This window comes from Trifolium pratense, linkage group LG7, assembly GCF_020283565.1.
Source record: "Trifolium pratense cultivar HEN17-A07 linkage group LG7, ARS_RC_1.1, whole genome shotgun sequence".
Classification (NCBI taxonomy): domain Eukaryota; kingdom Viridiplantae; phylum Streptophyta; class Magnoliopsida; order Fabales; family Fabaceae; genus Trifolium; species Trifolium pratense.
In genome coordinates this window covers 42,401,564-42,418,939 of record NC_060065.1, presented here as the reverse complement: position 1 = coordinate 42,418,939, position 17,376 = coordinate 42,401,564, and the positions used below count along the sequence as shown (strand labels likewise).

Sequence of the window (17,376 nt, the reverse complement as noted above, 5' to 3'; positions counted from 1 at the left end):
AATTTATAACTTATTGTCAATTACCTTTAGTCAAATTGCCCCATGTGACATGACATCCTATCACCGATCATCATGTCAAATAACCGATTATCCCAAAAGTTTAAGCTATTAGGATTGAGTCACATCAATTGTTTTATATTATTTCTAACACGCCCCCTCACGCAAGAGCCCAATTGGGCTTGAAGCGTGGATAATGCATCGGCCCACCTACCATATGCTTAAATTTCACTTTTTAATTATAAAGTGAGGGAGCGAGAATCGAACTCTAGACTACTTAGTCATAGAGACTCTGATACCATGTCAAATAACCGATTATCCCAAAAACTCAGGGTGTGTTTGTTTCGGAGATTAAAATTATAATCCTAGTAATATTATTCCCAGGAACATTATTACTAGGAATATTATTCCAATCAATGTGTTTGGTAAACAAATAAATTTCTTTGGAACATTTTTAAAATAAATTCAATTAAAATTTAAAAATATTAAATTAAAAAAAAAGAGTTGAAAATAATGGGGGAGTTGGAAGTTACGTGTGGTTACTTCTTATTCCTATGAGAATGTAAGATTCTCACCCTTTAACATGAGAATAGAAAGTAAGAAAGTCATACAAAAATTTTATTCCAAGAAATAAAAGATTCGAAGGCATAATTTATAAAAACTTGAAACAAACTAGAGAAGAAGACCTTTGGGTTTCATAGTTTTAAAGAATAGAGATGTCAACCAGTGATGATGGTTCTTTCGTGAGAGACACAAATTTTGATGGTGGAGGCATGAAAGAGTTTTCACCATAAGAGTAGTAGAGAGAGATCTTGAACTTTTGAAGAAGCTATGAGATGTTTTTTAGCTTCTTTTGAAGAGGAGTATTTATTTGGTATGTGAAAATAAATAATTAATTATTATTATGATATGTGTGATGTTTAAATTAGACGTGTGTGAAGTTGGACATGTCTTGTTCTTGAAAATAGTGTCATTTTGAGTGCTTTTGTGGACTCAAGTACATGTAGCTATTTTTTTCAGAAATTTTTTGTAGGCATGTGACTATGTGTAGGCTAAGAAGCTGTGATTGGATAAGACAGAACTAGAGATACCATTGAAATATGACTATATGTTACCTATTCGGTCGGGTTGTATTTATTTGCTCAGCCCTAATTCTTCCACCACCAAAAAAATCAATTCACCATCATGGCATCTTCTTCAACAATTCCAAACCTATCCTTAACATTGAATTGTCAAACCTACATTGATTTCAAACCGCCATTACCGAACTATTTGAGCTTCTCTTCTTCGAAGCGTCGACGACCTCCATATCTTTTCACTGTTAGAGCAAGCGACTCGGATTTCGAGGCCGCCGTTGTTGCTGGTAATGTGCCGGAGGCGCCTCCTGTACCGCCTATACCTGCTCCACCTGCGGGAACACCGGTGATTCCTTCTCTTGTGAGTATTACTGCAAAATTTATTTATCTTGTGTTGTTCATTGTCAGTGCATTGTTAAGTAATTAATTAATTGAGTTTTGATTTTTTGTTTTTGTGTCAGCCAATTCAAAGGCGTCCTCGTCGGAATCGAAGGTCCGTCGTACTTCGATCGGCGTTTCAGGAAACAAGTTTATCACCTGCCAATTTTGTGTATCCACTTTTTATACATGAAGGTTTGTTTTTTATTGCTTGTGAAGCTTTTAAAATGATGAGCTTTTAGGCTGTGTAGTAGTCTGTTTGTGATTATGACTTGTTTGGATTGATTTATTTGAGCTTTTATGTACTACCGGCGTAAACACTTGTGAGACTGTTTTGGTGAACTTATGAAAACAGCTTATGACATGTTAGTGTTTTTGGCTTATTTTCATAAGCCTGTTAAAATAGCTTATGAAAACAACTTATAGTTTATACGAAAACAATTTAACTTTATTTTATCTTTTGTTGTAGAATAGCGTATACATAAGTGATTATGCTATAAGACATTTGAATCCTTCTTGCAGGTGAGGAGGACACCCCAATTGGGGCTATGCCTGGATGCTACAGGCTTGGTTGGAGACATGGACTTGTGGAAGAGGTTTTTATCTGCTACTCTCTCTGTGTCTCATACTCCAATGCATGCCCTTTGTTATCTCACATGTCGTTTTTATGTTTTGAATCTTAAATTCTAGCTAAGAAAATTGTTGATGTGAAGTGGGATTTTGAAAATGTAGCAGGATTAATAACAACTCAAACCATTCAAAAGTGGTATTGAATCAGGGTAAAGGGTGTCTATTGCTGTTAAACAAACATGTTTAATGGGAGATTATGAAGACTTTTTTCTTTTGCATAATTTTATTTCAATGTTCACAATTTATTTATTTTTGCTTTCAGGCTAATTGTATGATATACATGATAAATTATTCATATCTACTTTATGGATTAGCTTCACTGTTTAAAGTATTATTTAAGCCACGTTTTAGAAGTTCGGTTCTTTTCTGATTTGGTCTAGGAGTTTAGACAGATTTGATTCTTCCTAAGCATTTGACTTTTTCTAATCATGCCATGATGGGGAAAATTCGCAGTCTTGTTGGGTTTTTTAACTTCCCTTGCTGAATCTTCTCATTATTATAAGTGCACTGATTCACATTGACATGAAGCCTTTTCTTTTTTATCTTGTGAACTGCTCGGTGATGGTGGCATTGTTCTTGTTATTCCTTATTGAATTTTAGTTTAATTTTAGTGAGCATTTCGTAATTTAGGTTGCAAAAGCACGGGATGTTGGTGTTAACAGTGTTGTGCTCTTCCCCAAAATTCCAGATGCTTTGAAGGTTCTACTCTCTGTCCTACATACCATAAGTTTTTAGTAGAATAAATGCAATTTAGTATAACGGCTATCCCCCTTTAGTCTCCCACCGGTGATGAAGCATACAATAAGAATGGTTTAGTTCCTCGGACTATACGGTTACTCAAGGATAAGTACCCAGATCTTGTAAGTGAACATAGTTCTTATGATTTGAAAATGTCATCTTTTTTATTTTGTGCTTGTCAGAAAATTAATCTATTATCCTTTCTTGTTCAATTTCTCTTCAGATTATTTATACAGATGTTGCATTAGATCCTTATTCGTCAGATGGACATGATGGCATAGTCAGAGAAGATGGTATGCTAACAAATTTGTCTTTTGTATTTTGAGTTGAAAATCTTTTATTCAAACCTATTTTGTTACAAACATATAATTCACTGGCTTAATAATTCATAAGAAATGCCTCTTTGAATGTGAAGAAAAGACACTAAGGCTAAAGGGATGTTCCGCTTGGAACACGTTTTAGACACAACCTGAAACTTCAAAAGTATCTAAACATTTTACATTTGGATGATGGAATTTGTAAGTCATGCCAACGCAGACTTCTGGCTTTAGTTTAATACTTGCTGAATATGTTGTTAGTGTGTGTAGTTTTAATCTTATTCCAGGAAAAAATATTAAAAAAGAAATTGCCAGAAATTAAGTTGTGACCTTTATCTCCTTCCTTTATGAATTTCTGTGTAAAGTCTGAGTTTTAATCTTATTCCAGGAAAAAATATTAAAAAAGAAATTGCCAGAAATTAAGTTGTGACCTTTATCTCCTTCCTTTATGAATTTCTGTGTAAAGTCTGAGGAGCTATTCTGCGTTATTTGAATTTTTCTTGAAGGAGGTGGCAAATGGCCTGTCTTGATTGCAGTCACTTAAGTATTGATTATAATGTATATCCTTAATATCTTGCAGGAGTTATTATGAATGATGAGACTGTTCATCAACTTTGTAAACAAGCTGTAGCCCAGGTAACATAACTACATGTTTCATGTGTACAGCTTCTCAAAAAACCTAGGAAGGTTAATGGTTGAGCATTGTTAAATGGTGAAATCATCATATGCTTCTATGTTCCAAACCTCCTAGTTTTTCTTGACACACTTCTAAATCCATACTAACACACTAACATAATTTATTGTCTTTTTATTTTATTTTATAAAAGGCCCGAGCTGGAGCAGATGTTGTCAGCCCCAGCGATATGATGGATGGCCGGGTAGGAGCAATGCGATTAGCTCTCGATGCTGAAGGCTTTCAGCACGTTTCTATAATGTCATATACAGCAAAGTAATTTTATCACTTGGCCGTTTCTTTTTCGTTATCTTTGCTTTCTGTTTATGCCAACATGCATTGGAATTTACTGAAGATTATATTAGTTACCCGACCTTTAGAAATAACTTCTGTAACAAAAACAAAATTATTTGAAAATTGAAATCGATAATTGCTAACGGGGAATCTGTTTTTCATTGATTGGGTATAAACTTGCAAGATTGTGTTTATGAAGGATCTAGAATTACTATGGATGGCTATCTTTATTATTTTTAGGTTGTAGCATTGGGTATAAGCGAAGATATTAAAAATAAGTAGCATATTGATGATTTTATAACTGAAGCAATTTCATTATAATGCACAAGCTGGTTTCTTATGCAAGTTATAAACAATTTTATCTTCCTTTTGCCAATACTTGTTGCATTCAAATTCCTTTAGTTACGCATCATGCATCTTGTTGCTGCCATGAGGCCCTCACTATTTTTGCTCACTGCTACTCTCTATTAGTTTATTCATCGGAGAACCAGTTCTACTAAAATAGAAATTATGAATTTATGACTAACCAGATGGATCGGTGGATGTTGCTATTAGTTTCATGCATTTTTTCTTGCCAATTATATAGCTCGGTCCTAAATTATGCTATTTATCTGTTTCCAACAGGTATGCAAGTTCATTTTACGGCCCATTTAGAGAAGCATTGGACTCAAACCCCCGGTTCGGAGACAAGAAGACGTATGTGTTATCTTGAAATTGAACTTAGTATCATATATCTAATCTATTTTACAATATTGATTCTTACTTTACCATAAATTTGGTCTGGCTGAACAAAAGCTATCAGATGAATCCAGCAAATTACAGAGAGGCTATGACTGAGATGAGGGAAGATGAATCTGAAGGAGCTGACATTCTCTTGGTTGGTTTAGTTTTAATTGTCTCTTTATGTGTATGATCATAGCTAGGAATGGAACTCATCTTATGCTCAATTTTTATACTGACTTTTAGAAAATTTGGATGTGCAGGTGAAGCCCGGTCTTCCTTATTTGGATATCATAAGGCTGCTTAGGGATAATTCTCCTCTGCCAATTGCAGCATACCAGGTTCTTCTCTGGCCCACTAGGCAAAATAGTTCCGCTGAAAAGTTGATCATATATTCAATTAACATACCCATAACAGAAGTCTGTTGATAATAGCAAAAGTGACCCTTGTATTTTTATGGTTGCTTTAACAGTTTATTGTTCTTATGTTGTTCTGCTATTACATGTCATCAAATTTTAATCCAATTCTTTCCAAAAGTTATAGATTGGGATTTTGTTTGTGTAGTGTGATTCTTCTAGTTTGGGAATATACACAGCATATGCTGTTTATAACATTTTTAACTGCCATAACAAATTAACAATATTTAGTATAAAGCTGCTCAACTTGAAGAAGCTTGTTTGATATTCTAATTTAGTGATTTATTTGAAACACTTTTATTGTAATAAGTTTTAGCAATCTGTGTGTTCTAGAAAGATTGGTCAACTTTCTTTTTAAAATCAGCTGGTAAAGAATGGGAACAAGTATAAAACATACAAATGTTTTTCATTGTAGATATTATGGATACATGATGCTCTCTACCCTACCCTTAAGTTTAAAGCTGTCAATTTCAGAAAAAACCTTGACATAATCATTTCTGCATAGTTTGAAAACGTGTTGTTTTGCTTTATTAATTTAACTCCCCTTTATTCATATAATAATTTTGAATTCATGGAACAGGTTTCTGGTGAATACTCAATGATAAAAGCTGGCGGTGCTCTGAAAATGATTGATGAAGAAAAGGTTATGATGGAGTCATTATTGTGCCTCCGGCGAGCAGGTGCTGACATCATCCTTACATATTTTGCTCTACAAGCTGCTAGATGTTTGTTTGGAGAGAAGAGGTGAGATTCTTTAAATATATAGGGCAGTTTTCATCCTAGAAGGCCGATGAGCTCAAAGCATTTGCCAGTATGCAGGGTTCAAATAAAATGCTGAGATGATTTTCCCCAATGTGTTATTGTAGTTTTTTTCAACCCATTATCTTATAAACGGTGTAATTTATTCATCTGCAGAATAATTAGTACTGTATGAACAAAAGCTATCAGATGAATCCAACGAATAAACAGAGAACATGAGGCGGACGGATAAACTAGTGTACCAGTTTTGTACAAAATGGAATGGACATTGTTTCCAATATTAACCATGTTCGATGAGGTACCTCTCTGCAACAGTGGCATGAACAGCAGCTCCGATTGGTAGAGCATCTTCATCAATCATGAAATGCAGAGAGTGTGCCGTGTGAATAGAGCCTAAGTGTTTCATTCATTATCCCTATGTAGAAGAAAGCTGAAGGAACCACTTGAGAGTAAAAAGAGAAATCTTCAGCACCCATCACAGGTGACACTAACGGAGAGATGTTGGGGTTGATCACTCAACCCTTCTGAACAAAGAATGAACTGAATGAAGAATGAAACCGAGAGAAAATGAATTATTGAATAAGCAGAAAAATTGATTAAAGGAAAAGAGTAAAAAATCTTATTCATCCACAAAGGGCCTAGTAGTTTATATACAAGAGTTTGTTGCTTCAAATGCAAGCAACTACATAACTACCCAATACAAATCAAACTAACTGAATTACAACCGCAACTGCACTTGACAACTAACAACTAACTAACCGCTAACTGTCAAAACAGAGGAATTGGACGGATGCTACAACATCTGTATTGACAGATGTTACCGCATCTGGCATAATATGCAGAGTTTGAATTACAAAACCAATACTCCTCCTTAATTCAAACTCTTCCTGAACCAATACTCCTCCTTAAATCAAACTGTCAAAGCTGACAACTCCCATTTTCCTTCTTAGCTTGAGAAACTTATCTCTCTTCACAACTTTAGTTAGTATATCAGTTTGTTGATTGTCAGTGGGACAATATTCCAAACTCAATTTGCCTTTGTTAACTTGGTCTGCTATTGCCACCACAGGTCTTATTGTTTTCAATCTTGCAACTGGTGCTAAGCTTACCAATTGACACTCTGGCACACTGTGGATAGATGATCCACACCTTGTTTCAACACTTGTCGCTACACCTGATCGATTGAACATTTCCTTGGAATCAATGCCAGACTTTTGTGAGAGTCCTCTGGCCACATGTCTTGCCTTTGCAATTGAGCCATCAGGTAAGTGCTTCACTTTATGCACCCATTTTACTGCTATTGGCTTCTTCTTAGCTGGCAGTGATATTAACGTCCATGTATTATTTCTTTCAATGGATTAGATCACCATGCTTCAACTCATGAGCCTCAAGTGTACTCTGCAAGTCTTCAATCTTGACTTCACTTAAGTTCTTTGTGTCCTTAATTGTCACCATAATGTGATCAAATTTTGGAGTTAAAGTTCTAAGCTTTTCTACAGTTTCTTGTTCAGCAAGATTACTTCCACAATTCTTCATCTGATTTGTGAGAGTTGCCAATCTTGTGAAGTAATATGCAATTGCCTCATCATTCTTCATCTGCAACAGTTCATATTGTATTTTCAAGGTTTGCAATTTCACTTTCTTGACCTTTGCATCACCACCATAACTCTTCTGCAAAATGTCCCAAGCTTCCTTGGATGTTGTGGAATATGCAATCTTCTCAAACACCTTGGTATCAACACATTGATGAATGAGAAATAGAGCCTTGTTATCTTTCTTCTGTGCCTCTTTGAATGTTGTTCTCTGTTGATTTGTTGGATTGGCTAGTAATGGATCAAGAATCGTATTCACTTGTTCATCCACTTCTTGAACAATGAATATCACCTTCATCTGTTTGACCCATGTATCCCAATTCTTTCCATCAAGAATGGGCAAATTTGGATGGAAATTGCTCTTCCCAGCCATGGTGAATCACTACAACCTTTGATTCTCTTGGTGAAATGATTGAATAAAAATCCCTTGGATCGTGCTTGCTCTAGATACCACTTTGCTCTAGAAATAAGAGAAAAGAGGGATACAAAACCTCAATCCCGGTCTGGCCGAACATGATCATCATCAAATCTGGGCATACCTCCGAGGAATGGCACATAAGAGGGTCCTTCATCAGGAAGGCCAACTGCCCTCCTTTGACGGATATAAGTTGCACGATTTACTTCGTGCGTGGCATTCATCCTATCTATCCGTCGAATGTATGCCTCATCAAAGTCTTGCATAGTCTGGTACCGCGAAAAGAAATATGCAGGCCTTATCGCGCGATACGCCATGGTTTGTTGCCACAGTGCTAAGGAAGTATCATAGTTATCCTCCATATCGATGCCTGCTTGATTGCATAAGTCCATTCTACATAGCATCTCCAAGAGGACATTCTCATCATATTGCGGTGCCGGGAATCCTTCCATATCGGGAGCATGTGGCAAATCTTCATTCACCACATTATGAACCGGTTCTTCGCCCGGTATCCCAGCATCCTCTTGTCCTTCCTCCATCATATCATTTATATCGACAAACGGAACAAACACCCGCCCCATGGTCTTTCGTCTCACTTCAGCTACAAAGGCTAGACTCTTTCTACTCGGTCCTTCCATCTGATCTTCTGGTTGTTCTGGCACTCTTCGAGCTTCACATAGAGCTGTGATTAAATTATAATGTGCCAGACTATAGGAACCTAGGTCTTTCTGTAGTAGTTCATCCAAGTCTTTACTCAGAAAATAACCCAAGTTAATTCCTTCACCTAGGAGAATAGCTTATATTGCTAAGGCTATATCAACAGTGATCTCAGAGTTGTTTCCGCAAGGTTCCACATTATTTATCCAGAATTTCGCCCAGATACGCGGAAGGTCTAATAATCTTGCTGTCTTGAAACGGACCGGTAAACTATTCTTTGCTAACTTTACCCATTCACTTCCTGGTAAAGAAAGCTGAGATTTTAAAGCCTCCCTTTTTGCCAAAGACATTGTAGTCCGACATGCTCTTCTTTCCTTCACCACACACACTTCAGGTACTTCAAAATCGAATATGCTATTGATTGCTTCTGGAGAATAATCTACATCAACTCCACCAACCTTTACCACTAATGGTAAATTACGGTTTTGAAGTGTTTTTACTCTCCAGCCATTACACAAAAATTCCAACGCCACAGTTCTATTTTCAGTATTAAGAGAAGAATTAAACTTATACCAATTTCTGCGGTCGAATTCTTCCTTGATGATTGGAAATGCTAGCACCTCCTCAGTAAGGTACCTCTCCGGCTTAAATGCATTTCCTCCTAATTGTTGATACCTTCTATAGGCCACGTTATGGATGAACCTATTCCTTGGAATCTCAGTGACGACAACCGGTGGCGGAGGTGGTGGTGAGTCCTCTCTAGGTGGCGATGGTGTAGGAGGATGTGGCGGTGACGGTGTGGCGGCCTGTGTTGTTCTTTGCCTCTTCGACCCCTTTCCTCTCGAGCTTGATTCTCCAACTTCCTTTCCTTTCTTCTTTGAAAAAGGGTTTTTCATGGTGATGAGGGTGAATTTCGTGTAAGGTTAAGGGGGTCCAAGTTGCTGTTTTCACGTTTGGGGCGTGAAAAATTTCGTTTTCGGCGAAATTGTGTTAAAAAAACGTGAAACCCTTTTTCCTTTCTCTCAAACATCATCTCCTTCAACAAACCTTATCCTTTCTCACAAAAACTTCATCTCCTTCCTCACCAATTCCTCCATTAACAACCAACAAAACCTTCAAACCCAATACCAATCCTTCATTTAAACAACAACCACATCAAATTCACCCCTTTTCTTCACAAATCTCACTCTCAAATCTCAAACCTCTCTTGAACTCAAACCTTCCAAATCCCTCAAAAACTCCATTGAAACAACAACCTTCCCCACCCATAACACCAAACCAACGAAAATTCTTTCCATCATTCATTATTTTCCAAAACCCATCATCAACAACAACCAAATCTTCACCTTTTTCCCAAAACCCAAAACCCAATTTTCACCACCATACCCATACGAATTTCACCCAAAAACCACCACTTTCCACCTTCTTCTCCATAAAACAACACTAAACCACCCTTAACCTTACACGAAATTCACCCTCATCACCATGAAAAACCCTTTTTCAAAGAAGAAAGGAAAGGAAGTTGGAGAATCAAGCTCGAGAGGAAAGGGGTCGAAGAGGCAAAGAACAACACGGGCCGCCACACCGTCACCGCCACATTCTCCTACACCATCGCCACCTAGAGAGGACTCACCACCACCTCCGCCACCGGTTGCCGTCACTGAGATTCCAAGGAATAGGTTCATCCATAACGTGGCCTATAGAAGGTATCAACAATTAGGAGGAAAGACATTTAAGCCGGAGAGGTACCTTACTGAGGAGGTGCTAGCATTTCCAATCATCAAGGAAGAATTCGACCGCAGAAATTGGTATAAGTTTAATTCTTCTCTTAATACTGGAAATAGAACTGTGGCGTTGTAATTTTTGTGTAATGGCTGGAGAGTAAAAACACTTCAAAACCGTAATTTACCATTAGTGGTAAAGGTTGGTGGAGTTGATGTAGATTATTCTCCGGAAGCAATCAATAGCATATTCGGTTTTGAAGTACCTGAAGTGTGTGTGGTGAAGGAAAGAAGAGCATGTCGGACTACAATGTCTTTGGCAAAAAGGGAGGCTTTAAAATCTCAGCTTTCTTTACCAGGAAGTGAATGGGTAAAGTTAGCAAAGAATAGTTTACCGGTCCGTTTCAAGACAGCAAGATTATTAGACCTTCCGCGTATCTGGGCGAAATTCTGGATAAATAATGTGGAACCTTGCGGAAACAACTCTGAGATCACTGTTGATATAGCCTTAGCAATATAAGCTATTCTCCTAGGTGAAGGAATTAACTTGGGTTATTTTCTGAGTAAAGACTTGGATGAACTACTACAGAAAGACCTAGGTTCCTATAGTCTGGCACATTGTAATTTAATCACAGCTCTATGTGAAGCTCGAAGAGTGCCAGAACAACCAGAAGATCAGATGGAAGGACCGAGTAGAAAGAGTCTAGCCTTTGTAGCTGAAGTGAGACGGAAGACCATGGGGCGGGTGTTTGTTCCGTTTGTCGATATAAATGATATGATGGAGGAAGGACAAGAGGATGCTGGGATACCGGGCGAAGAACCGGTTCATAATGTGGTGAATGAAGATTTGCCACATGCTCCCGATATGGAAGGATTCCCGGCACCGCAATATGATGAGAATGTCTTCTCGGAGATGCTATGCAGAATGGACTTATGCAATCAAGCAGGCATCAATATGGAGGATAACTATGATACTTCCTCAGCACTGTGGCAACAAACTATGGCGTATCGCTCGATAAGGCCTGCATATTTCTTTCCGCGGTACCAGACTATGCAAGACTTTGATGAGGCATACATTCGACGGATAGATAGGATGAATGCCACGCACGAAGTAAACCGTGCAACTTATATCCGTCAAAGGAGGGCAGCTGGCCTTCCTGATGAAGGACCCTCTTATGTGCCATTCCCCGAAGGTATGCCCAGATTTGATGATGATCATGTTCGGCCAGACCGGGATTGAGGTTTTGTATCCCTCTTTTCTCTTATTTATCCTCCCCTCTATGTTAATTTGTTGACCTGCTTATTTAGTTTTTTTTTTTTTTTTTTTTACGTTGTAATTGCTTGTTATTGGTCATGAATAAATACTTGTTTTATTTGTTGTTTTCATTGAATGTTTTAGTCTTTTTGAAAACCTCACACTATTTGAAATTTGTTTGGCTACCATGTTAGATTCAAAATTGTTGACCAAATGCATGATATAAATGTGTGATGTTTTTGATTGTTTCTGATGCATCATAGTGATAATTTAGGCAAAGCTTAGGGACTCTCACAAATATTGACCATATTTTAATCCGATATAACCGTGAGATTTTGAGCCCAAACACTAATTTCTTTTGATGATTATGAAAATTCCACACTTAGCTATGTGTCTAGAATTTGCGCATGTTCTCTTTAATTGATCTATTGCTGTGATGCACACACGAGGCAAGTTGTTTGGTACCTTGAGCCTGTTCTAGCCACCTTTATCATTGCTTATCTTTTGTTTAACCCCTTTGAGCTTAAAGAAAAATGTTTTGTTTGTTATCTGACCCAAGTTTTGTTATCAAAATAAAAAAAAATGATTTTCTTGGAGAATTAGATACCTTTAGTGGTTTTTGCACAATGCATGTCACTAAGTTTGGGGTTACTTTTGGAATTAGCAACAACTTAAGTTTGGGGTGGGTATACTAGAGAACTAAAAAAAAATATATAGAAAATTATGAAAGAAAAATTCAAAAGTTCACCGAGAAAAGAAGTTCGAAAAAAAAAAAGAAAAAGAAGAAAAAAAAAATCATGGTGATCTTCTTGAAAAAAAAAAGAAATTATGTTTAATTGGATAGTCTAATCCAAAGAAAAAATGTTGTGAAAAAAAAAAATTGTTCTCTAGTATCAATTCTTGAAAAGTAGGGTGGGGTGTTATATCTATTCAATCTAGTGGTATCTAATTTCAAGTTTTTTTTACTCACTTACCAAAATACCACCATCCACCTTTTAACCAGGCCACGTTATAACCTATAAAGTCCTCTAATGTGTGTTGATTTTTGAGAATGTCTGCAAATTTATAGTAGTCTAGTTATGATGCGTTGATTGAGTGAATATTACCCTTAAACAGGAGAGTCGGTGAGGGCGTGAAGAGATTAAGTGTGGTCAATCTTTGTTTGATGCTCTTTGTTTTGCCTAAATTTGAAACTGTGTGTATTTGAGTCATGACGAAATTGATCGTTGAAATACTATGCAAATTGCGTCTAACTTGATTGGGTTTGAGTTTATGTAGCCAAATGAATTGAGGTAGTGTTTTGTTTTCTTAGAGATTGAGATATTCCTTGAGGACAAGGAATGAAATAAGTTTGGGGTTGTGATGACATGCGTCATTACATGAAAATAAGATCAATTTCAAGTGTTTTTAGAAAAATTGTAACCCATTTCATGGAAGAATAATGCACTAGTTTGAAGATATTTGCAAAGGAAGAAAGTAGCTGAAGAATGAAGAAAAATCAGCTAATATGGCGAAAAATCATGTGCCTCACATTATGTTTTCACGCATGGGGCGAAAGTTTCTGTGCCTCAGGCAAAAATTTCAGCAGAAAGGCTCCTCTGCTACTGTTTTGCCGCCTGGGGCGAAAATCCTGCAGCCTGGGGCGAAATTGTTGGTGCCTGAGGTGAAATTCTCATTTATTGACCCCGGTTATAAAAGGAAAAGGCAGATCTGAGTGTTGGGATCGAAATTTGACCAAAAAAACATCATTTTGAAGAATTTTTGAAGATATAGGAGCTTGGATACAAGGATTCAAGTGTGGAAACACATCAAGATCATCTTGTAATCATGCTTTCTTTCATTTCTTTGATTGTAATGTCTTTTATCACTATGTGTAACTAAATTACCATGATTGATCCTTAGGGGATTCTTATTATTATTTCTCTTGAACTATGTGATTATCATATGTTATGATTAATGAATTACGAAGTTAGTTTCTTCAATCATTCCTTGTTCTTAATGCTTTGTATAACTTGATCAATTGTGTAATGTTCTCAATTATTTGTTTTACTATGACGATATGAATGAATGATCGATCTAGGAACGATTGATCAATTAACTTTCACTTAAGACATTTCGGATCGTTAATTGAGATTAAAAGATTAAAGGTTGTAAACCTCAATTGATCATAGATTACCTAAGACATTAGGGATCGATGATCAAAGGAGAAGATTATGTTACCAAGACATTGGACATAATCATTTTTGATTTAATCTAATCGTGAAACTAAATTGAGTAAATTCGTAATCATACATGAAATTACCAAGAGAAGCAGTAATTAGATGAACCGATAGGATCAATCGCTTTTCTTCATTTGATTTAAAACCTAAGTTATTTTGTCAGTTTATGGTCAAACTTGAACCAAACAAACCCCCCCTTTATTTTATTTAAAATTATATGTTTAAGTATGAATTCAATTCGTGTTTGAATTACAACAATCCCTGTGGAAAGAACAATTTTTATACTACTTGACAGCTGTTTATTACACTTGCTAAATTTCTATCATTATTCACTTAACCCTTCTGAATAAAGAATGAACTGAATGAAGAATGAAATTGAGAGAAAATGAATTATTGAATAAGCAGAAAAATTGATTAAAGGTAAAGAGTAAAAATTCTTATTCATCCACAAAGGGCCTAATAGTTTATATACAAGAGTTTGTTGCTTCAAATGCAAGCAACTGCATAACTATTTAAGACAAATCAAAATAACTGAATTACAACTGTACATAACAACTAACTAACACACGTGCAACTGCACTCAACAACTAACAACTAACTAACTGCTAATTGTCAAAACAGAGGAATTGGACAGATGCTACAACATCTGGTAGAACATCTGTGTTGACAGATGTTACCGCATTTGAAATAGCATGCAAAGTTTGAATTACAAAGCCAATAAGAGAGAGGAAGATTAGAACCTAATCGAAGAAGAAAGGTGTGAGTGAAGAAAGGTGTGAGTCAGAAGAAAGTCTATGTCATCCTAAGGTGCGGCTAGATGAAAGGATCTTATTAACGTCTAAAAATGAGTAATAATAACATAGCTTATTATATTTCAAAAAAAAAAAACATAGCTTATTAATATTTTCTACTAAATTAAGAGAATAATGTAATAAACTAGTATAACTCAACTAAGTGACACATCTCGTAGCTCTCAATCCTCTACCACGTGCCCATCTATATTAAAACAAGGGTAAAAAATATTTGCAAATAGGGGGATTAAACCGTACCCAAAAACAAACATGAAAATAAAAGCAACACCAGAAAATAAAGATTGTAAAAGTTAACCAAATAGAAAACAAGATATCATGGTATAAATATATCACAAATTTTCAAATTTTTAAAGGTTCTTTCGTTTTTTTTTTCCTTCAAATTTTAAATAATATTTATTCAATTTTGCATAAATATATTTTTTTAAGGTGCTACTATTGCTAGATGTCGTGAATTCGATCCTCAGCTCCATTGTAAAAAATAAAAGAAAATTATTCATTATTTTTATGCAGCATAAATATCTCAACAAACTAAAATATGATATCTTTTTTTGTGTTTATTATATCTTATCTTTAAAATGTAGTTACGGTAAAAAAAAAAACTTTAAAATGTAGTTTTTAAAATTGCTTAAATTATCTGTTAATATAAAAAAAAATCTCAACAAACTAAAATTTGATATATTTTTTGTGTTTATTATATCTTATCTTTAAAATGTAGTTACGGTAAAAAAAAAATCTTTAAAATGTAGTTTTTAAAATTGCTTAAATTATCTGTTAATATAAAAAAAAAGATTTAAAAAATTGCATAAAGTTCAAACCAATGAAAAAAAAAAAGTTTGAAAAAAAAGAGTTGTTTGTTACCGAAGTGAAAAATGAAATCAAAATTTTGTTTTATTTGTTACGTGAATAAAAAAGACAAATCTTTTAGCCAATTAGCTGGCATCATAATCTAGTCCAAGCAATAATCACGCTCACTCAAATAAATGTTACTCACTTCTCCAAGTAACAATAAAAATAGTATCTCTATGCTATAAAACTACTACTCTATCTATTCTCATCACACACAACAACGATCATTTCATCTCTTGTTTCATTCGAAATCACAAACCCACAGAATGAAGGAAGATCGTAGTTCAAAATCAATCATCATACGTGAAGTTTGGGCAAACAATTTAGAGGATGAATTCAATCTCATCCGTCAACTTATTGGCAATGGCAAGTATAATTTCATCTCAATGGACACTGAGTTTCCAGGTTTTATTTATTCACCAAAAGTCGATTACCTTCATCTTAAACCCTCCGACAACTACGATTGCATGAAGGCCAATGTCGATGCTCTTAAACTTGTTCAACTTGGTCTCACTTTATCTGATGCTAGCGGGAACCTCCCTGATCTTGGAACCAACAATCGCTATATTTGGCAATTCAATTTCCGCGACTTTGATGTTGAGCGTGACCTTCATGACAGAAAGTCTATAGATATGCTTCATCGTCAAGGATTTGACTTCAAGCGTAATGTCTCTCACGGTGTTGATTCATTCTGTTTTTCTGAATTGATGTTGAGGTCCGGGCTTGTATTCAACTCATCGATAACTTGGGTGACTTTTCATAGCACTTATGATTTTGGCTACTTAGTGAAGATATTAAGACGAAGTCATCTGCCTACTAGTTTGGAAAAGTTTCTGAGCAATGTGAGAGAATTATTCGGAAGTAATGTGTATGATATGAAATATATTATGCAATACACCAATGCATTAGTTGGTGGTCTCGAGGGGATCGCCAATACACTCCATGTTAATCGAGTCGTTGGAAAGGCTCATCAAGCTGGATCCGATAGTTTGTTGACATGGCAGACTTTTCAGAAGATGGTGAAGACATATTTCCCCAACAATGAAGTGCAAAAGTATGCCGGAGTGATATTTGGATTAGAAGTTGCAAGTTGCCTTGAGGTTGATATTTCCGGATCAAGATGCCCTGCAGTTGTAAATCACAAAGTTACATGCTGTTTTAGATCTCATCCATCCATTTCAGATCGGTCGGTTCATATTGCATCTATACAAAATCAGTCCAAATCAATCTGAACCATTCAGATTAGATCGGACGGTCCTGATTTAAACACAGTGTAAAACTGCGTGAAAAAATTACTGCAGGAAATCCGGTTCCGATATTTCCAACTCTTAGTTAGTATCCTAGGACACTTGTTAAGCATATGCTTTTGTTGTGTTTGAATATAAATTGCTATATCAAAAACTATTACTCAGGCAACACTATCTTATACTTTGATTTCTCAATATTCTACTTTTCAAATTTATCAGCTTTAATCTTATTTTGTTCATATTTATCAGCTTTAATCTTAACGATTGGAATTTTGTTAACTGCATCCAACTTGATAATATTTCATGCCTTAATTTATTGGTTTACTGAATCAAGAAAAAAAGTTTCATTAGTTATATATCGATATGATGCTTTAAAAATGTGTTTAATCTGTTCTGAAATTCAAAGGAAATATGTGATTTCAGTCAGTTATATCAACACTTTTGATTTTATAACATGAATATTAATATATATACACTTATTTTCTTGATGTAAAAAAAACACTTATTTTCTTAATATATTATATGAAAACATAAATAATTCCAAATATGCTCATTCATTTCACTAAAAATACGGCACACACCAACCTGTTTACAAATCTCCTAAGGGTCCGTTT

At 35.6% G+C, this 17,376-nt stretch overlaps 2 protein-coding genes across 3 annotated transcripts; both read left to right on the top strand.

Annotated features, from left to right (window-relative positions):
- Nucleotides 1–946: 946 nt before the first annotated feature.
- Nucleotides 947–6,276, top strand: LOC123895032 (delta-aminolevulinic acid dehydratase, chloroplastic-like). 2 transcript variants are annotated; one of them, XM_045945218.1, is made up of 13 exons: nt 1,126–1,434; nt 1,535–1,646; nt 1,974–2,047; nt 2,712–2,780; nt 2,858–2,941; nt 3,043–3,112; nt 3,717–3,772; nt 3,964–4,085; nt 4,728–4,799; nt 4,899–4,980; nt 5,087–5,164; nt 5,820–5,983; nt 6,155–6,276. In XM_045945218.1, exons 1-13 carry the CDS (start codon nt 1,183–1,185, stop codon nt 6,171–6,173), a joined length of 1,254 nt encoding a protein of 417 aa, XP_045801174.1. In that variant the 5' UTR covers nt 1,126–1,182; the 3' UTR covers nt 6,174–6,276. The 2 variants fall into 2 exon arrangements, with proteins under 2 accessions (XP_045801175.1, XP_045801174.1); XM_045945219.1 differs by having other exon boundaries at nt 947–1,434; nt 5,820–6,276.
- A 9,505-nt stretch (nt 6,277–15,781) lies between these two features.
- Nucleotides 15,782–16,747, top strand: LOC123896443 (probable CCR4-associated factor 1 homolog 11). Its single transcript, XM_045946826.1, has one exon. It carries the CDS (start codon nt 15,782–15,784, stop codon nt 16,745–16,747), a length of 966 nt encoding a protein of 321 aa, XP_045802782.1.
- The last annotated feature ends 629 nt before the right edge of the window (nt 16,748–17,376 follow it).